This window comes from Myotis nattereri, assembly GCF_964212035.1.
Source record: "Myotis nattereri genome assembly, chromosome: 7".
Classification (NCBI taxonomy): Eukaryota; Metazoa; Chordata; class Mammalia; order Chiroptera; family Vespertilionidae; genus Myotis; species Myotis nattereri.
Window position 1 is genome coordinate 32,713,023 of NC_138082.1, and position 22,261 is coordinate 32,735,283.

The 22,261-nt window shown below is 50.9% G+C and overlaps 1 protein-coding gene across 1 annotated transcript in view; it reads left to right on the forward strand.

Annotated features, from left to right (window-relative positions):
• MROH2A (maestro heat like repeat family member 2A) overlaps positions 1-22,261 on the forward strand; it is a gene marked incomplete at both ends in the record, with an annotated part of 42,392 nt that overhangs the window by 13,493 nt on the left and 6,638 nt on the right. The window contains 19 exons of the mRNA XM_081096018.1: positions 1,639-1,786; positions 2,828-2,868; positions 3,294-3,435; positions 3,662-3,714; positions 4,535-4,642; positions 6,202-6,321; positions 6,672-6,794; positions 8,364-8,516; positions 9,598-9,720; positions 10,645-10,724; positions 13,555-13,663; positions 14,399-14,494; positions 17,727-17,831; positions 18,594-18,717; positions 19,311-19,429; positions 20,102-20,254; positions 20,656-20,810; positions 21,563-21,722; positions 21,804-21,997. Of these exons, the coding sequence (XP_080952144.1) occupies positions 1,639-1,786; positions 2,828-2,868; positions 3,294-3,435; positions 3,662-3,714; positions 4,535-4,642; positions 6,202-6,321; positions 6,672-6,794; positions 8,364-8,516; positions 9,598-9,720; positions 10,645-10,724; positions 13,555-13,663; positions 14,399-14,494; positions 17,727-17,831; positions 18,594-18,717; positions 19,311-19,429; positions 20,102-20,254; positions 20,656-20,810; positions 21,563-21,722; positions 21,804-21,997 (2,306 nt within the window). The remainder of the gene's footprint in view (positions 1-1,638; positions 1,787-2,827; positions 2,869-3,293; positions 3,436-3,661; positions 3,715-4,534; positions 4,643-6,201; positions 6,322-6,671; positions 6,795-8,363; positions 8,517-9,597; positions 9,721-10,644; positions 10,725-13,554; positions 13,664-14,398; positions 14,495-17,726; positions 17,832-18,593; positions 18,718-19,310; positions 19,430-20,101; positions 20,255-20,655; positions 20,811-21,562; positions 21,723-21,803; positions 21,998-22,261) is intronic.

The following is a 22,261-nucleotide window of genomic DNA, read 5'->3' on the forward strand; positions in this document are numbered from 1 at the left end:
AAGATCCAGTTCCAAAGCCAGATGCTTTATGGGAACTTAGAGCCCCCAGATGCTTGGGCAATGGCTGGCACACAGTAAGCCTTACTATGTATCAGTTGACTTATTGCCCGAAATGTATTTGTTGACTTAAATCCCCTTCAGTCCTGATAAGTTGTGTGTGTGTGTGTGTGTGTGTGTGTGTGTGTGTGAAAACAAATTATTTTAGTGGTTTAATTCCATAAACATACAGTAAAAACATGAGGACATACACCAAAATGACCCAGTATGACCCCAATGAATTCACAGGCTTACGGAGAAATAAATGTGTCAACTTCCAATTGCAATGCACTGTGACATAGCAATAAGATAGGAAACATTTACCATGCAGCTCAAGGAGGGAATCATTGTCCATTAAGTAAGGCCCTGGGCTAGATACCCCTGTCCAGTGGCAGTTTATCTTAATAACAGAAATAATTAGAAGAAAAATGATCTCTACAATTCACTGAGCCTGTATATAGCAGGTACTGTGCCAGGTGTGTAGCACATGGACACTCATTGAATGATCCCAACAGCCCTGTGAGTTAGGCTCTCTTATTATTACCCTGCTTTTGTAGAAGAGGAAATTAAGGATCAGAGAGACATAAATTTGCTCCAGCTTCGAAGCTGGTAAATAGTGCGTCCGGGATTAAAATGCTGTTTCCAGTTCACCGTGAGGCCTCCTCCTCGGGGGAAGCCAGGAGCGGAGGATTCTAGTCCTGGCAGCCAGAATAGCTGAGTGACTTCACTTGTTAATTAGTAGCACAGGAGCCTTAGTCCAAACTCCCAGAGATGCATAGTGAGGCTTAGGGGGACCAGGATTAGCTGGGGGTGTTCAATAAGCATCCACAGAGGGAGGAGATGGTAGGATGAAGTTGGGGGGCTCCAAGAATCTATATTAGTCAGTGTTCTCCCGAGAAACAGGGCCATAGGAGATACACACATACATATACACAACTTATTTCAAGGCATTGGTTTGTGCAAATGTGGGGGCTGGCAAGCCTGAAATTTGCAGGACAGGCCTGCAGGCTGGAAACTCAGGTAGGAGCTGCTGCTGCTGTCATGAGGCAGAATATCCTCTTCCTTAGAGAAACTTAGTTTTTTTGCTCTTAAGGCTCTTTAACTGATGGGATGAAGTCCACCCACCCTATCTCAGATAATCTCCTTTAAGGATTACTAAACCCTTCACAGCCACACCTAGAGGAGTGTTTGGTTGAATAACTGGGTACTCTCACCTAGCCATGTTGACACATAAACCTGACCATCACAGTGGGCAAGCTCGGCTGAGTCATCTGCCCAGTGTGCATCTCTGTAGGATTTGGGGTCAAAGGGAGGGTGCTGGTCGAAGAGGATGTGATGGTGTGGGGTTGGTGGGAGGTCAGCCGGGGTGGGAGTTGGGCCCCCAGGACCAGCTGGCTTCCTCCGCCATATCAGGGGGGTGTCACTTGATGGCCCTGACAAAGACTGGGGTTGGCAGCGGAGCCAGCCAGGGTTGAGGCTGTCAGTGGGTGGTAGTACAGTTTTGGGAAACTGAGGTGAGGTCCACACTGTGGGAGAACCTGACCCATCTCCTCGTGTGGCCATGGGACGTCCCAGCTAATCCTGGCCCCCTCTCTCCACCAGGAGTTTTGGGTGAGGCTCTTGTGCTACATCATGGAGACCGATAACATGGAGGTCTTGACCCCCATCTGCATCAGCCTCACAAACCTGGCGGAACGCCAGTTCCGCATCGTGGATGGGGAGGCCAGCGTGGCCAGCAAGAGCAGGCATGGTGGGCAGATCCCTGAGCCAGCTGGTGGGATTGGGCGGGTCCCTTAAGTGAGACCCTCCATGTCTCTGAACACTTCCCCTCCTCCAGGAAGATCCCGAGCCCAAACAGTCAGGCCAAAGGCCTGCCCTTGTCTCATCTGAGGAGGTAGTAACACTGGACAAACTTCCTCTGGCGGCTCATTCTTCATGTTCCCATGACCCAGCCCAGACCCCACCCTTTCGAGGTCCTGCTCAGCCTCTCCCTTCATGTGACCTCTCTGAGCTGCTGTGAGCCAAGTGGAGGAACTATAGATGTTCCATCGTGAGTCCTCTGTAATCCACTCCTCTGTGGTCCCCGCGACTGAGCACTGTGAACATCAGACTCAAAAAAGTGACTAGGCCCAGCCATGTTCAGGATGACACTGCTGTTCCCAGGGGGCTGCTCTCAGGGCCCAGGGGTTTGTTGATGGGCATGGCTGACAGTGGAAGTGATTTGAGGTGCCCTTTAGGACTCAGGGACAGCAAATGGTTGGAGCCTGTTTTGAGCAACCCGTGAGGCCACCCCCTGAGGTCTTCCTCATGCCCCCACTCCCAACTCGGCTCTCTCACTTGCAACTTCTCAGGAAGCCTGGTCCTCCCTTGCCCACTGGTCCAAGCAGTGTGTTTGTTTCTTACAGACTCATTGACTCCCAGCAACTGTAGTTGCGGGGAGGTGGGGGGCAGGTGTCTGATTACTGTTGGCTCAATAGATGCCAAGGTTCACAGTAAGAGACACACACTCTCATGGGAGACCCTGTGTCCACTACAAAGTGGGCTTATCCTGAAAATAGCATCTTCTAAGCCCCAGCCCATAGCATGATTCTCCACTCTTCCCAGGATAAGCCAATTAAAGTGATGTTCTTTATGGAAAATCCCCTGTGCCCATATATTCTCTCTGTGGACAATGGGATCGTGTTAGGGAAGCACCTTCCAGGGTAGAGCCACACCTTGGGGACACGGGGGTGGGGCACCTCCTGGTTTGGGCCAAGCACTCCAGCAGGGGTCGAATCTCCTTCTTCCTCAGTGGACCTACCTGCACCGCAGAAGCTGCTGGCCCGTCTCCTGGTGAGTGGCTCGCCCAGGTTGTGCCCTGGCCTGGCTGAGACTGTGTCCTATGGTGCCTCTCCCTCGAGCTCCTAATTCCCAGAGCCCCCAGAGTGGGGAGGGAGCTGGATGCTTGGACAACAGAGCTTTCCTGGTCCCTGCTGTCCCTCTGGTACAGGTGTGCCAGGGACAGTGGACTCAAACCCGCTCTCAGATTCCTCTGCTCAGCTTTTGAGCATCTCAAAGCACCCCCAGGACAGTGGCTTGCCTGCCCCCGGGAGGTGGGCTCCATCTTGCACCTTTGTGTGGACTCCGGATGCTAACCCATGACCCATGGGGTAGGGAAGGAGCTCAAGATCTGGTCCCAGGTGTTCTTTGTGGGGGCAAGGAGCCCAGGGCTGCTCAGACCATGGGCAGAGCCCCAATAGAGTCTGGGTTCCCTGCAGGTGCTGATGTCATCCCCCTACGAAGGGGAAGGGAGGGGGATAGCCATGCTCAACCTTCTGAGGACCCTGAGCCACAGCATTGCACCCTCCATGGCCGACATGTGGGAGCTGGAGATTCCACTGCTGATCAAGTACCTGGAAGGTGGAGTGCCCTCTCAGCGGGCAGACTGGGGTACTAATTATGTGGCTTGCACACCAGGAGACGCGGCTATGGTAGACCAGCACAGCCTATTTTGGTCCTTGGGAAGGTGGGGAGGGAAATATAGCGTGTGGTGAGCATGCCCCATGGGGGGCTTCACAGGCCAGGCTAAGGAGGTGCCTCAGAGGGGAGCAGCAGAGAGTAACATGTGTGATCCTTCTTTCTGCAGAACATACTAAGTTTACCTGGAATCAGGAGACTTGGGCGGACAAGCTGATTCAGGTAAACAGGTGACCCAGCCTGCGGAGGCTGGGGAGGATGGATGGGAGGGTGTGGGGAGCCGATATAGGGTTAAGCCTCAGACTGGCAAACAAGTCCCAGCTTAGAGGGCACAGTCCCCTTAACATAATTAGGCTTGACCTTATAACACTCCCTAGATCTTATCTGGGAAGCTAATGGGCTGATGGAAGTGCAGGAAGTGTAACTATGGTGAAAACAAGTGAAACTCACAAGAACAGTGTAACTATGGTAACCACTACCTTGTTTACCTCTGACTATAAAATGGTTGGTGTGGCCTGAACACTGGTGGAAGTCTTTCCTCTTGAGTTGGACTTACCCGCCTGGCCCCCCAATATTCCCAAATTATCTCTTGTCTTTTCTCTTTCATTTGTGTGCGGCTCTTCTTCCAGATTCTGAACTCTGAACCACGCGGGACGTGGAGGGAAACATTTAAACAGGAGGGCACTTGGTGGGGTTGGCATGTGGAGATTTTAGGAGTCCCTAAAGGACACACTCTCCTGTTAGAAGATTCGGGGGGTATGAAGCATTCCACAGCTGTGTCTAGCAGCAGGGAGAACAGAGGGCCTTCCATTCTGTGACACCAAGTACTCAGGAAATCAACACATGGCTGACACCCTGCCCACCATCTCACAAGCCACAGCTATTCCCCAGACCCCAAGGCCCCCAGAATGTTAGCACTGGATCAGGACTTTATGGGTCCAGTGATTCACAGACTGGGGAGGGGGTTAGAGAAGGTCGGTCACTGCTCAGTACCACACAGCTTCACTGGAGCACTGAACACCAATGTCTTCTGCCTCCCCAGTTTCTGAGACTCTCCCTCAAGAAGACTCGGGGTTCCAACTGGAGCCTGCGTCTGGCCAAAGAGCTGAATAACCAGATTGAGAGCTTTGACAGCCCCTCCCTGGAGAAGGTTGGTCCCCACATCAGCTGTGTGAGAGCAGCTGTACCCACGGCTGTCTACAGGGTCCTGGGAAGAGAGAAGGGGGGTTCAGACCAGTGGGGTTTTGTATTGTGTGTGTGTATGTGTGTGTGTTTTTAAGAACCTGCTTGTTGAAGCTGGGCAACCTCTCCTCCAGTCACCAGCTTCCCCATCCTTCTCACCTCACTCTCCACCTGAAGTTGTCTGATATCAGAGTCCTACAGGCACGACTGAGATGTCTGAACAGATTTTGGTAGATAGGGAAAGGGTGAGGATGACATAGAGCCACAGAAGTCTAAAGGAGTCTCTAGGCTCTAGCTTAGCAGTAAAGAAGATAAGGCCAAAATTAACATCAGAAATCATTATCTTCCTATATACAAAAAAATACAATACAATATAATGAAAACATAGTCAAAGGACTAGTGCAATGTAAAATATATAATCAGCATATCTTCAATCATGAAATGTTAAATATGTGAAGAACGCAAAATTGCAAGGAGAGGCAGGGGAGCTAAAAGAAGCCCTAATCAAATAGATACCACCTCTTGTTCGTAAATAGGGTCTCAATGTTGTAAAGGTGTCCATTGTCCTCAAATTAATCTGCAACATCATTTCTCCCCAGTCAAATTCCCAGAAGGAGTTTTTATGGAAATTTGACAATTTTATGAAATTTTACAAGATTCTTTTAAAGTTCATCTGAGTGGGGAAAAAAGTAAGAGAATAGCTAAAAATATATTGAAAATGAAGCAGGGTAAGGAAGGATTCACTGTCCCAGATCAAAGATTGTAGTGTACTAAATAAAATAAAACCACAGGGCAACCAGAAGAATATATGGGGTGAGTATTTTTATGATCTTAACATGGAATAGACCTTCATATGCATGAAAATAAACCAGAAAAGACAAAGGAAAAGAAAGACACTTTCCTCTATGAAAATGAAAAATTTCCGTGTGACAAAATAAAATTATCATAAATAAAATCAAAAGGGAAATGAGACATGGGGGAAAGAGACCACTGAAAGTGATCTGCCAGTTGATTCTTCTGATACTCATTTGTTAAGAGATGAGCCTTAGACTACGCTTTCTGGTTCTACCACTTCCTGCTTGCTTTCTCATCTCTCAATACTATAATCATAGTTACCTTCTACAGTTGTGTGGCTTAAATGTGGATTTCAAATATATACGCCAAGTTCTTACACGTGAAAACAAAATAGGAGAATAACTGAACAGGAGATGGGGAAAGAATATAGACAGAAATTCCAAGAATGGATCTTGAAACTATGCAAAGGTGATCTACAAGACTAATAAAGAAATAAATGAAAATGGGAATGTCCCACCTCTCACTGGTAATGTCCAATTAAGGGGGAGAATGTGGGAAAATGGGTACTCTTGGATTAGTTGGTGGGAGTGTAAATTGTTTCACTTTGTATAGGAGAGAAATTTGGGCCCCATTATTTATAATATGCTTGTCCTTGTACATACAGTCCAACTGCCCCTGAACATTTATTTTAAAGACTGTACACTGAAGTTCCTTTGTCCTCTGACATTCTAGAGCTTCCTGTACCGGGCGTTGGGCTCCACCTTGGCCACAGGCCTGGAGGCTGATAAGGTGGAGGTGTTGCTGCTGGAGCTGCTGTATAAGACCGACTACAGCAAGGACTTTGACCGAGAGGTGAAGGCACTCTGCAGCCCCCTCCTATCCATCAGAGCTCTCTGGACCCTCAGGGGATATAGCATATGCATGCACGCATGCATGTGTGTGCATGTATGTGCACATGTGTGCCTGTGCATGCACACGTGTATGCATTCATGTCTCTGTGTGTGTACCTGTGTGTGCGTGAGTGTGTATGTGTGTTCCTTTGTATAGATATGTGTATCCATGTGTGCATGTGTGTACTTGTTCATGTGTATACATACATATGTGTGTGCACCCATGTGTGTGCACGTGTGTATGTGTGTATGGTGGCTCCTCCTCTGCCCCCTTCCTGCCCCCTCACCCCAGCTGACTGGGTCTCCCCACAGGGTGTGATTCTGTGCTTTGGCCTGTGCGCCCAGGGCCAGGTGAAGACCGTGCTGAGTGTGCTCCAGGACTTTGAGGAGAGGATTCAGGAATCAGAGGAGTCCTGGCAGATCGGTGCTTGGCGGGTAAGGCTCCTTCTCTCTACAACCAGGTTTCTAGGGGCCTCTTAGAGCAGTGGTTGGCAAACTGCGGCTCGCGAGCTACATGCGGCTCTTTGGCCCCTTGAGTGTGGCTCTTCCACAAAATACCGACTTCTGCGCATGGGCCACGAAGTTTCAATCGCACTGTACGTGCACGCCCGCACGTGGTATTTTGTGGAAGAGCCATACTCAAGGGGCCAAAGAGCCGCATGTAGCTCACGAGCCGCAGTTTGCCGACCAGGGTCTTAGAACAACAGTGCTCTCAGCACCCAACCAAGGTTCTTACCCAATCACAATAAGAACCTCTCTTCTTGCCTGGCCAGTGTTGCTCAGAGGTTGAGCATTGATCCATGAACCAAGAGTTCACGGGTTCAATTCCCCGTCAGGGCACATGCAGGAGGCAGCCGATCTATGTTTCTCTCGCATGGATATTTCTATCACTCTCCTTTCCTCTCTCTCTCTCAAAAAAAATCAATAAAAACATTTAAAAAAAGAAAAGAACCCCCCTCCGTGTCTCCTATCCTCAAAAATGACTGCAATCTGGAGGCCACCTCCAACAGAGCTTTTGCTGTTGGATAATTTAAAGAACACAAGGTGGGCCTTTCCAGAACCCAGATATTTCACAGGAGTCAGCCTTTAGCTAATCATGATGAGGGTACCATATGAGCTATTCATGGTGCAGGCTGGCAGTGCAGGGTCCCAGGCCTCGTCCAGCCCCACTGGGTCTGAAGAAGTGAAAGTGCTTTCCACGTGTTGGGAGCTCTGCCTCAGTGAAAGAATGGGGCTTGGATGGAGGTGGTATAGATGAGAGCAGTGAAGCTTGTCCAAAGGCGTGCAGTTGGCCAGTGGTAAAGCCAGGCGTTGGACCCAAGCAGCCATGGCCAGCCTCTGGTCCAGCTTCCTGCTGCAGGGCCTGGTGCCATAGGTTGGCGGAGGCCCAGTGGGCAGTCATCTGGAGTCACTGACGCCTCAGGCTTTGGCCTTGACCTCCATCCTTGCCCTGGGGTCTAGCTGTTTGGATGGAGAGTATCTCTCAACCTGCTCCACAGAGCAGTACCTGAGACCTGGATTTTTTATTTGCAGCCTGGCAGGGCTCAGGGGCCCCCAGCCTCACATCCACGGAGGGTTTGGTGGTCTCCGACACCTCCTCTCAGGAGAGCAGGGCTGAGGTGTCTATTCCTGCTGGATCCCCAGCATCATGAGAGCCCCTGGCCCAGAGCAGGTGCCTGGCAGGTGCGGGTATGAGGGCATGCACAGCCTGCCTCTGCTTAGGAGTCTCCACACAGCCAACTACTCACAGCTAATGGACAGTCTGACCTTGCTCTGACTTACTCACCACGCTACACCCAGGGCCCAGCATGTTGTAGGTGCTCAATAAAAAAGTACTGAATGAACGACTGTTTTAGGCACAGTTGGCTGACTCAGTGGCTCTTTTGGTCTTGTAACCAGAGACGATCCGAGAGCAGCTGGGGCTGACCCTGCTCGCTCCTAGCAGGGCAAGTTGAGCACATTACCCCGACCCAGCAGGTCTTCTCCTTGTCGTTGGCCTTGCAGAAGGACCACCCCTGGAGGCGGGAGACAGTGAAGAGCGCTCTCATGGTGATGTACAGCTGTGTGGCCTTGCACTGCCACTGGCAGATGCTTCTCACTCATGTGGACACCCCCATCACCGCCAAGATCATTCACCACTACACCAGCAGCTCCCAGGTAACCCAGGAGGACACAGACCCACCATCAGTGCCCAGGAGATGCCCTCCTTTAGCCAGGCAGGCAGAATGTCACCCTGCATTCCTCTCTGGGTGGTGGTGAAGCCGGGAGCTGGGTCCAGGCAGCCCATGGCCCACATGGGGACATCCAGGAGTCCTACGTGACTCCCAGCATTTGGGAGGCCCATTGCCCCAGTCTGTGCTATTTTTTGCTGCAGGAGGACGTGGCATGTAGCCCCGCCCTCAAGTGCTGGGAGGGGTGAGCATGGGTCCTCAGAAGTCACAAGATGAGCCCCCCTTTCCAGTCTCCCTCCCTCCTTCTACCCTAGCCTCTGCCCTCCACCCCAGACAGCTGCCCCTTGGCCTTCCATAAGGGACAAGATGTGGGGTTGTCTTCAGAAATGCAAAGGGACTAGCTACTTTCTTCGAATAACAAGGAAGGGAAAACACAGAGAAAGAAGCACATATTATTTTGTTACTATTTTTAAAATTGTAGTAAAATACCCGTAACCTAAATGTTGCCATCATGACCCTGTTAAGTGGCATTAACGTACATTCACGTAGTTGTGCAGCCATCACCACCATCCATCTCCAGCACCCCTTGTCCTTCAAAACTGAAACTCTGCACCCATCGAATGACTGCCCAGCCACCTCTCCAGCCCCTGGCAGCTGTTCCACTTCCTGTCTCTGAGTCTGACTGCTCCAGGTACCTCGTATAGGCAGAATCATCCAGTATTAAAATGCCCTCAAGATTCATCCATGTTGGAAAAGCAAAGAGGTTTTATCTCAATAACTTTTATCTCCTATGACACACAGGGCTTGGTGCCCCTGGCCAGCGAGGGTGCTCAGTGACTAGCACTGCTGCCCTCAGGTGCAGGTGTGGGGGTGTCTGGCCCACAGCCCTACCATGAGGCAGGTGCTCTGTCAGTGGCTGAAGGATAGAATGAGGCTGGCTGTCTCTCAGGGTGGTGGGAGGAGCATTCGTAGGCGGCTGCAGGGTCCAGGCATGAAGACTTTGGCTGGGGATTCTTGGACTCACTCACAACACGCTTCTTCCATCCCGCTGCCTGGTCTGCGCACAGGACATCTGCCTCAAAATGGCCTTCATGAAGAGTGTGGTGCAGATCTCGAGTGCCATCGAAAACCTCAAGGGCCCGGGGGACTTTCAATTTGCCCAGAAGATGACTCTTACTGCCATTATAATGGTAAGCTGGGAGCCTGGGGCCTGGGGCCTGGGGCCTGGGGCCTGCAAGTCCCTGAGGGCGTCTGAGTGACGAGGGGCCTCCCGGGTCTCTGAAGCCCATTCTGTCTCAGTTCTGCTGTGATCCAACTGTAGGAGCTCTGAGATGAGAGTCTCATATCTGATAAAGGGTTTCATAGCCAGGAAACAGCCCGGCTCTGTGTGCCCCTGAGGGGTTGGGTTCAGGGTGGGGACACACAGGTCCACCAGCTCAGCCCCATGTTGCCCCAGCATTTCTCTGTACTTAGGAAGGACCTCTGGGCAGGTGTTGGCTGCAGACAGAGCTTAAAACTATTTTTGCACAGAACTTTGATAAGATCTAGAAAGTGTCCATCGCCCAAAGGCAAGAAGCAGTGACAGGTGCTGATGGAGGTTGTGGGACAGCCACTGCCCTGGCCCCAGACCTCCCCATGCCCTGCAATGCCTTAGCCCCGGACACTGCTCCGGCTGTGTCGGAAGCAGTTCAGGAGGGAAGTGAGATGTGGGTGATACAGGAGGCCCCGAGAAGGAAGCGAACGTGACTTTGGCTCTTGCCTGGACCAGGAGGTCTGTGCATGTCATTTCACACCAGTCACAGGACTGCCAAGTCCTCATTTTACATGTAAGGGAACTTGGTCTCAGGCAGGAGAAGTGGTTTTCTCAAGGATACAGTCGAGTAATGCAGACCTGAGTGGGAATCACACGTCCATCTTGAGTCCCACACCTTTCACCAGATTATGCCCTTCCCCGAAAATGGCAAAGGCCAAGTGATTCTAAAAATGTCGGGTCTTCCTGGCATTAATGCTGGGAGTGCTGCCACCATCAGGGCCCCTGACATTTAAGGGCCCCATCCTTCCTGGCCTGGGCCTCTGGGTGGCTTGGCAGCTCACTGCCCTGCTCTGCCGGGCAGGCGATCATCAAGGCGGAGCCGACCGACAATCTGGTGTCTCCCATGCGCACCATGGCCATGGATGCCCTCCTGCACCTGAGGTGAGCCGGGCCCCTGCTTGTGCCCCAGACACCTCTCCTGGGCAGATGCAAACCATCCCTCAGCGCTTCTTGGTGCCGGTCTGCCTCCGTAGCAGGGGTCTTGGGTGGCAGCTCCTGGGCAATGGGCCATCCTGGGTGATGGGAGTCTGCTTCATGCATCTTGTCCATAATTCTCAACAATATTTCAGGCTGTGCTCTTCTCCTTGGATGGGAGGTGGCTGGCAGAGAGGTAGGCCATTCTTTGGTCCATTAGGAGATGTTTCGAGCAAAAGGTCTCACAGTAGCCCTGAATAGCCAGCAGGAAGAGGGCCTCCTTCCAGCTGGGCTGGGCTCAGTCAAGGAAGTTAGGTGTCAGCATGGTATTAATTCAGTTATACAAATAATATAAGTAATAGAATACCTGAGGTGTGTCTTCTGGAACTGTCATCCACCGGTGGGGTGAGGGGTAGGGGAAGAGCAGCTATGTGTTTGTAAAATCTGTATTTGAAGTGGTTGGGTCCTCTTTAGGAAATCTCCACCAGTTAGGAGATTCATCATTTAAACTCATAGCAGAACTGCCTGTTGGCTTAGAGGCGACACATGGACAGATCTGAAATCAATTCCACAAACATCCCTTCGGGGACTCGGAGGTAAGGCGAGCACATGCACCAGGAATCAGCAGTCAGCACTGAGTGACCTCGCAAACGTAGGTGAACACCAACAAAAATCTAAGACCAGAAAATGGGGGCCACTAGCAAGATGCAATTCAGGTGTCATAACAGGGACTAGAAAAAGGAGCTGGCAAAAGGAGTTTACCTTTTGATCTGGGCTTAAACAAAGTAGAGGGATGTGGGTAGGAGTTGGAAGCTTCCAGCAGGACAGAACCCCTTTGGGGGAGGGAGGCAGGAGTTTATTAAAGTTAAAGTCACTCCCAAGGATTCTAGAGGCACAATAGAGCCAGTGGGGAACCTTTACCAATACAGATACCCTGGCCCCACCCCAAGTGCTCTAAATAAGGATCCATGGAGCCTGACAAGGCCCAAGGGTTCTTCAAAAACTCTCCAGGTGATTCTAAAATGCACCTAGGCTTGAGAATGATTGATTAAGGTATAGCTAAGATCAAGAAATAGCCCAAGTGCCCATCAGTAGATGAGTGGATAAAAAAGCTGTGATACATTTACACAATGAAATACTAGGCAGCTGTAAAAAAGAAGGATCTCTTATTCTTTGAGACAGCATGGAGGGACCTGCAGAGTATTATGCTAAGTGAAATAAGCCAGTCAGAGAAAGATAAGTATCAGATGATCTCACTTATACGTGGAATCTAATGAACAAAATAAACTGATGAACAAAATAGATCCAGAAACATTGAAGCATGTAACAGACTTACCCATTTCAGAAATGGGGGCAGGAAGAGATTAACCAAAAAAGTTAGATACAGCCTATATAATAAAAGCCTAATATGCTAAGTGTCCAGTCATCCGGTCGCTTGTTCAAAGTGTAAAATGCTAATGATATGCTAAGGCCGTTCAACTGCTCACTATGACATGCACTGACCACCAGGGGGCAGATGCTCCAACTGGTAGGTTAGCTTGCTGCTGGGGTCCAGCAGATCAAGATTGAGCAAGGCAGGCCAGACACGCCCTGGAGCCCTCCCACAGTCTCTCCCCAGCTGGCCAACCTCTTGCATCCCTCCCCAAGCCCCATCATGCACCAGTTGTGTCCCTCAGCCTGGCCTGCACCCTCTCACAATCTGGGACCCCTCAGGGGTATCGGAGAGCCAGTTTCAGCCTGCTCCCACAGGACAGGCTGAGGGACCCCACTGGTGCACAAATTTGTGCACCAGGCCTCTAGTATATGCATAATCCATGGACAGACAATAGTGTGGTGAAGGCCTGAGGAGGGGGCGGGAGAGGGGTGGAAGATGGCAGGAGTTGGGGGACAACTGTAATATACTGAACAATAAAGATGCATTTAAAAACAAAGAAAGAGAATGGGCTAGATATCTGAAGCAGATATGTACAAACCTGGAGGGGGTTATCAAAACACAGATTGCTGGGCCCTAATCCCCAGAGTATTTGATTCAGTAGCTCTGAGGTGGGACCATAGAATTGGCATCTGTATATATAAAAGCCAAGCGACCGGAACAACGGAACAACCAAAATGACCAGTCACTATGACGTGCACTGCGGAGGCCAACCAGCCCGATGGGGGCCCCGATTGGCCTCCCCCAACCTCCCACAGCCCCTACCCCTGGCTGGCCTGGCTCCTGATCGGCCCTCCCCACCCCAATCGGGGGTGGGGCTGGCTGGCAACCTCCCATGTCCCCTCCCCCCCGCCAGCTCTGCCTGATGGCCCCCATCGGGGCAGGCTGGCCAGCCCCCACCCATGCACAAATTTGTGCACCGGGCCTCTAGTTTCTAATAAACTCTAAGGTGGCCTACTACTGCTGGTCCAGGCATTACACTTGACCCTCGGCTAATACCAACTTGGAAGGCAGAGTCCATGGTTGTGTTCTGGGAGGAGCAATGGAATGTTTCTGAGCAGGGTTAGAGACACCAAGTAGGAGAAGTGGCCTTGGATCCTTGGTTCTGCCTCTCAATCCCTGACATAGTCACTGGACACTGATGGCTGAGCAGAGCACAGACCCCTGGGGAGGGTGCACACCTAAACCCCCAACCAGGAAAGCTGGTCTCTCTCTTAATCTGTGACATGCCTCCACCCCAAGGCCCTGCAAGAGATGGTGCACATGAGTTGTCTGGCAGAGGGCCAGGAGCCCAGGATGTCTACCCCTCCCAGTGGGATCTCAACTTCCACTGACCACTCCTTCTGTCATTTTTTCTTTCCTTAGCAAAGTGAAGCCTTTCTACTCCACAGAGGAAAACAGTGAGCTGATGGATATCAGTATACATTCTGTAATTTCTCTCCAACCCCCAGGAAAGGACAATGAGTCCATTAAGGTAGGTCCCTCTGAGCCACCTCATTTTCTAGGTCAGGACCTGGAAGTTTCCTTTAACATGAATAGTGCTGAGAGCCCACCATCCTGAACCACCCATCTGTGGTTAGAGGCAGCAAAGTGCAGCAGGCTCTGTTTGTCAGTGTAAGATGATGTTAACTGCTGTAACAGATAAACTCTGAAATCTCTGTGGTTTAACAACATGAGAGCGTAGTTCAAATTGGCAGTGGGGGTGGGGATAGAGCTGCTTTACACAGTTATTCAGGAGCCCTGCCATCTTCAGTGCCTGGTTCCGAAGGTCTGCATGGGTATTGATATCCAGCATGGAGAGGAAGAAAAAGAGTATGGAGGATTTATGAGCTACTTTGCTCACCTTCTATTGGTCAGAACTCAGTCACATGGCTCCACTTAAATATAAGGGGTGCTGGGAAATGTAGTCCCAGACGGGAGAGCTATTTTCCAGGAACACTGTTGGAAAAGAAGGACAAATCTTTTGTGGTCAGGTAGCCATCTGTGCCTCCAGGGCCTGGCCCTGGGTGAAGAGTCAGGAGAACTGGACTCTAGGAGTTCCGTTTCCTCCTTTGTGAAACGGGTTCCTCTTAAGAAGCTGACTTTTACACCGTGTGAGGAGACAAGTGTACAGCACTCAATTTGAGCAAAAGTAAAAGAGCGTTTATCTGATCATCTTACACTGTGCACCCTCCTTATTGCTGCCTGGCTTTTCCCTCACTTGTCATAGACCCTATACACGAATGCCCTGTGTGTCCTGCAGCAGCTGATGGAGGGCTTCTTGCAGAGGCAGATGGACCCCAAGGGCCTGCAGGAGATGGTGCATGTGAGTTGTCTGTCAGAGGGCCAGGGATCCACCTCTCCCAGGAAGCTGGCCTGAGGGCCAGACTCTCTGTGGAAACAGGGGTATGAGTTAAACATTGTTTTGGGAACTTTATTTAGATAAAATTTAAAATTTGCTGAAAAGTTGCAAATATAGTAAAAAGAACTTTTGTATACCTTTCACTAAGATTTACAGTTTTTAATATTTTGCCACATTTTTCTCTTCCTCATTACACACACACACACACACACACACCTTTTAAATCATAGACAGTTGCAGATATTAAGAACAAGAATAGTCTCTTTTTTATTTCTTATTTTTTTAAGCCTCACCTGAGGATGTTTTTTATTGATTTTGGAAAGAGGAACAGAGAGAGAAAGAGAGAGAGAGAGAGAGAAAGAGAGAGAGAGAGAGACATTGATCCATTGCCTCCCATCAATGCCGCAACTGGAGATTGAACCCACAGCCTAGGTATGTGCCCTGGATGGGAATTGAACCCTTTTGATGTACAGGATGGTGCTCCAACCAACTGAGCCACCCTGCCAGGGCAAGAATAGTCTCTTATATAACAACTAGAGGCCCAGTGCATGAAATTTGTGCACTTGGGGGGGGGGTCCCTCAGCCCAGATTGCAAGAGGGCGCAGACCAGGCCGAGGGACCCCACCAGTGCATAATTGAGGCTGAGGAGGGATGTGGGAGGTTGGCCAGCTGGGGAAGGGCTGTGGGAGGGCTCCAGGGCATGTCCGGCCCATCTTGCTCAGTCCCGATCAGCCAGACCACAGCAGCAAGCTAACCTACTGGTCGGAGTGTCTGCCCCCTGGTGGTCAGTGCATGTCACAGCAAGTGGTTGAGCAGCCTTAGCATATCATTAGCATATTACACTTTGATTGGTTGAATGGCCCACCAGACGACCGGACACTTAGCATACTAGGCTTTTATTATATAGGATAATGATTAAAACCAGGAAATTTAGCATTGGTACAATGCTATATTCTAATCTATGGTCTATAGCAGCGGTTCTCAACCTGTGGGTCGCGACCCCTTTGGGGGTCGAACGACCCTTTCACAGGGGTCACCTAAATACATCCTGCATATCAGATATTTACATTACGATTTATAACAGTAGCAAAATTACAGTTATGAAGTAGCAACGAAAATAATTTTATGGTTGGGGGTCACCACAAAATGAGGAACTGTATTAAAGGGTCGAGGCATTAGGAAGGTTGAGAACCACTGGTCTATAGGCAGGCTTTACTAATTGTTCCAGTAATGCTCTTTATAGTAGCTATTTTCTACCAATCCAGGATCCAATCTGGACATGCATTGCATTTAATTGTCATGTCTCTTTAGTCTCCTTCAGTCTGGAAGAATTCCTTAGTCTTTGCCTTTCATAATCTTGTCATTTTTGAAGGGTAAAGGTAGTTTTTTTAAAAAATTAGGTTGTTTGCCCTAACTGGTTTGGCTCAGTGGATAGAATGTCGGCCTGCGGACTGAAAGGTCCCAGGTTCGATTCTGGTCAAGGGCATGTACCTTGGTTGCGGGCACATCCCCAGTAGGGGGTGTGCAGGAGGCAGCTGGTCGATGTTTCTCTCTCATCGATGTTTCTAACTCTCTATCCCTGTCTCTTCTTCTCTGTAAAAATCAATAAAATATATTTTTAAAAAAATTAGGTTGTTTGCTTTCTTGTTATTGAGTTTTCAGTTTTTATGTTTTCTAGATACAAGTCCTTTATTAGCTATGTAATTTGCAAATATTTTCTCTCAGTCTGTTATTTGTCTTTTCATGAATTTCACAGTGTATTTTGAAGAGCAAAAGTTTTAAATTTTGATGAAGTCTAATTTATAATTTTTTTCTTTTATGGATCATGGTTTTGGTGTCATATCTAATAATCTTTGCCTAACCCAAGATCACAAAGATTTTCTTCTAATACTGTATAGTTTCAGGTATTACAATTAAGTCTATGGTATATTTTGTGTTAGCTTTTGTATATGGTGAGATGTATGGATCAAAGTTTATGTAATTTTTGTATGTTTGCACACAGATAACCAATTGTTCTAGCATTGTTTGTTGAAAACGCTATCTTTTCTCCACTGAATTACCTTTGCACCTTTGTCAAAAATCAATCAACCATGTATGCGTGGCTCTAATTCTGAACACTTATTCTGCTCCAATGTGGTTAGAACACCACATTGGTTAGATACTTGCAAGCCTCGGCCCATTCCCTCCGTCATTCCCACCCAGAGTGCCAGGTTGGCCCCACCAGGGGTCTCATTGCCATTCCCAAGTGAGGCCGCCTATGTATTTGTCTATTTTTACATCAATGCCATCCTGTCTTGATTACTGTAATGTTATGATAAGTCTTAAAATCTGATTGTGTGGGCCCACTGACTTTGTTCTTGGATGCTTCATCCCACAAACATTGACATGTCATGTCCTAACTTTATTTCAGTTCAATATACATTTTAATTTCTCTTTTCATCTTTTCTTTGACCCATGGCTTACCTAGAAATTTTCAAATATTTGAGAATTGTCCAGAGGTCATTCTGTTTTTGATTCCTACTTTAACTCCATTGTAGTCTGAGGACACACTTAAGTATGATTTGAGTCCTTTTACATTGACTGAAACTTATTTTGTTGTCCAGGTATGGTCTACCTTCGGCGAATGCCTTGTGTGCACTTGAACACTATCCTGCTGTGTTGGTCAGAGTGTTCCTAAATATGAATTAGGCCACGTTGGTTGCCAGTGTTGTTGAAGTTTCCTGTATCCTTCCTGATTTTCTGTCTTGTTCTATCAGTTACCGAGAAAGAGGTGCTGAAACCTCTAACACTCTGGCTTATTTATTTCTCCTTTCACTTCTATCCATTTTTGCTTCCGGAGCTATAAAGCTCTGTTAGTAGATGCATGAATGCTTAGGTCCTGGAATGCAGGGTGGGCTGTGCTCCTGGCCCTTGCACTGACGGGCAAACATTTGGAGCAAGGCCCAACACACTAATCAGTCAAGAGCCATCTCGGTGAGGACGCTGGGGGGTGCGCTCTCTTCCTACAACCTCATCACCCTAGTAGTGGGGCCTGGGAAGGAAACCAGAAGTGTCTAGATTCTCTAGAACTATCTAATAGCATTGAAAATCGGATTCTGAGTAGGAGGAACGAGGGGGGGAGGGGGGAATAGTTGTCCAGGAAAGGGCTGGCCCTGGGGTTTTAACACCCTCTTCTGGTTATGGGCTCCATCTATAGCTCCTGGAAAAGTGGATCTTGTCCGAGAAAGAATGGGAGCGGGAGAAGGCTATGAACCTGCATCTTTGTCTCATGCAGAGCTACATCCAGAGCATCGGCGTCTGCGTGAGTACAGGAGCACCAGCCCCCCGCCTGGTTCTGCTCCCCACCCCTCAAAGAGTCCTGTGGGAAGAGGTGGCCTCACTTGGGAATGGCAATGAGACCCCTGGTGGGGCCAACCTGGCACTCTGGGTGGGAATGACGGAGGGAATGGGCTGAGGCTTGCAAGTATCTAGGTTTTGTGGGTCCTGAAGCTCATACCATGATGAGAACCCTCTCTGAGAAAAAGGATACACAATTATGAACACCACATTGGTTAGAAAAGTGCATATTTACTTAAAATGAGAAAATAAGTTACTAAACATTGCAAATAATACAAAGCTTGACAAGTACCACAAACATCTAGAAAAGCAATGAGGTGTTTTCGTTGGTTACCCGTCTGACACAGCTTGAGGAGACCTCTCTTCAGAACCCAGGGGCCTGAGGGTAGGTACCCTGCCCCGTCACACGGCTAGTAAGGGGGGAAGCCCAAAGTTGAACTAAGGGCTCAGTTACAGGAATGAGATAGGTGCCTGGACATAAGAGCCTGGGCCTGAGGTCAGCCAGACTCCTCAGATCCTGGCTGCTTGGCCTCCAGGGGCCCAGCTGTGGGGCTCAGGAGGCAGGAATGTGGGCAGCAGTTGGACAGTGGTATCTTCCCCCTTCCCAGACAGGGGCGGTGTTTTCAGAGCAGGGTTCGCCCTCTCTGGCTGCCCATTACCCTGTCCCTGGGCAGCACCAGGTGTGTGAGCGGACAGAGTGTGAGCCTTTAGGCCTCCGGCCCCTCAGATCCCCCTGAAGCTGGGGCAGTTTGGCACACTGATTGGACTCATCGCCCCATGCACCTGTGACTCCAACAAAAGAATTCGCCTGGCCTCAGCAGATGTCCTGTCCAGCCTGCTGGATCTGCATGGTATGTGGAGGGTGGGACCTCACAACCAGCCTCTCCAGGCTGGGAGGAGGGCTGACACCAGGGCTGTCAGCTGTGGGGCTGTCCTTTGGTGGTGGTGGTGGTGGTGGTGGTGGGGTGACAACCTCTCTGTACAAATAAGGTTGACCAGAGAGAAAACAGAGGGTGCAGAGCTCATTGAGAGACCACAGAAACTTCTGGAAAGAGAGGCTCATTGGTTCAGCATAACTCACTGCGGGCATGTGTTGGTTACTGAGGGCCCCACTGGCACAAGGCCAGCTCACAGATACCAAGGAGCCAGCAAAACTGGCCGGAGATGAGCTGAGGGGAGAATGCAGTGTGGTGACCTTCAGAAGGGGAGAGGTCACCTCTGGTGTGGCGGCTGTGGGGGCATCCATCACAGAAGGGACTGCTTGGGCTTGTGCAGAGATGGTGTGGGGAACAATGGGAGTAAAGGCATGCGGGACAGGGTGTCTAGATGCTGTGGTCCAGTCCCTCAGAGCCAAGGTGCCCTGAGAGTTAGGACAGGCGGCCGCTGTGACATAGCCTGTGACTGGGCCTTCTGTGCTGACTGTGTCTGAAACTACTCCCAACAGCAAGCCAGACCTGCTCTTCATGGGATGCGTGCAAAGAGTTGGAGCTTGCGAGATGCAAGCAGGACCTCCAGGGCTTGGAGGTGGAGAAGATTTTCAGTGCGTCCTCCAGAATTGCTAAGGTGATGATCCAGGAAGCTTGTGTGGGCTGCTGGGCTGCTCTCCCAGCGCCTGGATCACCTCTGGGGGCAGGATCTTGCTCAGCCTGGCCACACAGTTTCTATCCTCTTCTGGGAGTCACAGTTTCTGTGGCCTTTGGTCCACCTCATGCCATCTGTAAATGGCCTACAATATGTGAGGTCCCCATGGGGGTTTCCTGGCTCACAGTAGGTGCTAATAGTCCCTGGCTGTCTTCCCTCCTTCCTTGTGATGTGCTACACTGAGGGTGGAGGGGGCCCCAGAAAGAACTGAACATGAGGCTAAGCACACAGGCCTTGGCTCATGGGAAGGCTGATGGCATACTTGTGCCTGAAAGTGCCCCAGAGCCACCCAAACTCAGAGGGCAGAGGGGAATTCCTGGAGGAGGGGGCTTGTGTAGTGGCAGGACAGATTGGAGGGCTTCAGGGCTCAGGGCACACTCTGAAAGAAGGCTGCAAAGACAGGTCAGGGAGGGTTTGGGGTGAAGCTTCCTGTGCAGGGTTCAGGCAGGGCTGGCCAGGTGATGGGGAGTGGGAGGTGGCCTGGGGTCGTAATGTCAAGCAGAAGAGGAGGGTGCATCAGTGGTGACAGGTGGGGCAGGGAACTGGGCCTGGGACTCAGATATCAGACCCCAAGAATAGCCTCTCTGGTCCTAGGTGATTTGCATGCAGTTTAATTGCGATGAGGTGGTCTCGCTCATCCAGAAGCTCTGTGAGAACATTGGGGCCATGAACCTCCAGCATGACAAGGCCTCCGTCACCTGGATAGACATCTTCCTCCAGATACGGGTCAAGGAGCTGGAGGATAAGGTAGAACTGTGGTTGGGCCACCTGGGGCTGGGATGGCCCAGTGCTCCCAGGCGGCAGGGACCGGCTGGGGCCCAGCTGCATTGGCTGCCAACGCCCACCCCCACAACCCCTGGCTATAAAGAGGAGCAAATAGAGTTCTAGAATGAGAAAGAAAGGTGTTGAAGGTAGATAAGTCAGTAAGTGGACAGTGGACTAGGGCCCACAACTCTCTCTCTGTCAGCGCACTGCCTCCTACACCAAACACTAATAAAATCTGGGAAAAGACCAAAGGATTTATTGGAGGTGTGCTGGAGGTTTAACTTACCCACCGTCCAGTTGGGTGAGAGTCTTAGGAGGAGGGGTGCGAGGGCAAGAGACCCTTGAGGGCCAGGCTGCCTTGGTGATGCCCGGCCCCTCCCCAGGTGGCTGAGATCCTGGGTGCCATCTTGGTCCACCTGCCCGTGGTGGATCACCAGGAGGTGCGGCGCCACCTCATCGAGGGCATTCTCCTGTTGGCCCACTACCACCAGGAGACGGTCCTCACGTCGCTCCTGAGGCAGCCCCTGCCCATGCAGAGGTAGGTGATGGGTGCCCTGGGTGGGGGGCCAGGGGCTTCTGTGCAGCCCAGACCGTGCCGTACTTACCAGAAGACCAGGACCTTGAGTGGTGCCTTGTCTGACCCTCTCCCTGTATCTCCCGTAGGAGGTACAGCCTTTGGGGAGCCATGGACACAGCTTTGTGAATTCCGGCAGGCAGCTTTCGCATTTCCTTGTCCAATTTGATCTTGTTGGACTTATCTCTTTGACCCTTCAGAACCCACTAGGACCTTACCTCCCTGTACCTGTGTAACCAGGTCCTTCAAGTCAGGGGTCCCTTCCCTTCTCAGCAGGGCCACAGGCTTGGACTTGGGGATCAGGAAAGCTGCTTCATTGTAGCCTGGCCTCACTCCCTCTCCTGTGGAATATGGAGATGAAGCCTCTTCCTCAAAGATGTGCTGGGAGGAGTAGGGGCGAGGACACTGGTTAGCGGCCTAGGACCAGCCTGACTCAAATCGGGCACTTGGAGGCTATTACTGGGTGTCATCCATAGGTCAGCAAACAGTAGGCCAGGTGGTCACCTAGCCATGGAGCGTGGCTTCTCAGGGGTACCATGCGCGGGGCACAGAAAGGTGGCTGAGCGTGGAGTCGGGGACCTGGGCTCATGCCAGCTCCCTGAGGTGCAGCCTCAAGTCCATCCACTACTCAGGGGGCTGCTGGGGTCCAAAGAGGCTCTTATCTGCCAGGGCACATGGCAGGTAACCCACAGTCCTTGTCCCCTGTCGTTGGCTAGCCACCTGGTGGAGGTGTGGCTGGCTGTGGCAGAGAATGTACCCTTTGCCCGGTTGATGCTCCACGGCCTGATGGGCCGGCTGCAGTCCCGGTTCACCCCCAGGGCCAACGCCACCTCCAAGGCCGACATCTGGCGCCTGGCTGCGGTAGACCCTCTGATGGTGAGTCGCAGGGGCAGGCCCCCAGGGGTCCTCGGGGGTTCTGAGTCGGAGCCCCGATGCCTCCTGTCCTTCTCTCTGCAGACCCTCTGCACCATCCACCTTCTCATCGAGAAGATGGACAAGGACGACAAACTCCTGGACCTCCTCCCGGACCTCATCTACACCCTCCTGATGCAGCTGGGCAGCAGCCAGGGGCCGGAGGCAGTGTCACCCGCCCTGAAGACGTGGAGACTCATCCACACGGGGACCCTGCCCGAGGAGATCAACCTGCAGAGGTGCTCTCGAGGGCAGGCAGCTTGGGGTGCAAGGCCGTGGGCTTGGGTTACACGTGGCCTTGGGCTGCCTCTTAGAAGTCACCTCCACCGAGAGGCCCTCAACATCCCCTCCTGTGAGGAGAGGTTTCTGGAACCTGATCTTACTCACAACACTCCCTCACGTGGGTCCAGCACAGTGTGGCTTTCAGAGTCTGCAGACCCAGTCTTAGGCCCTTGAGCTGGGCCCAGCAGGGGTTGGGACCCTGCTTCACAGACCTGGGTGCA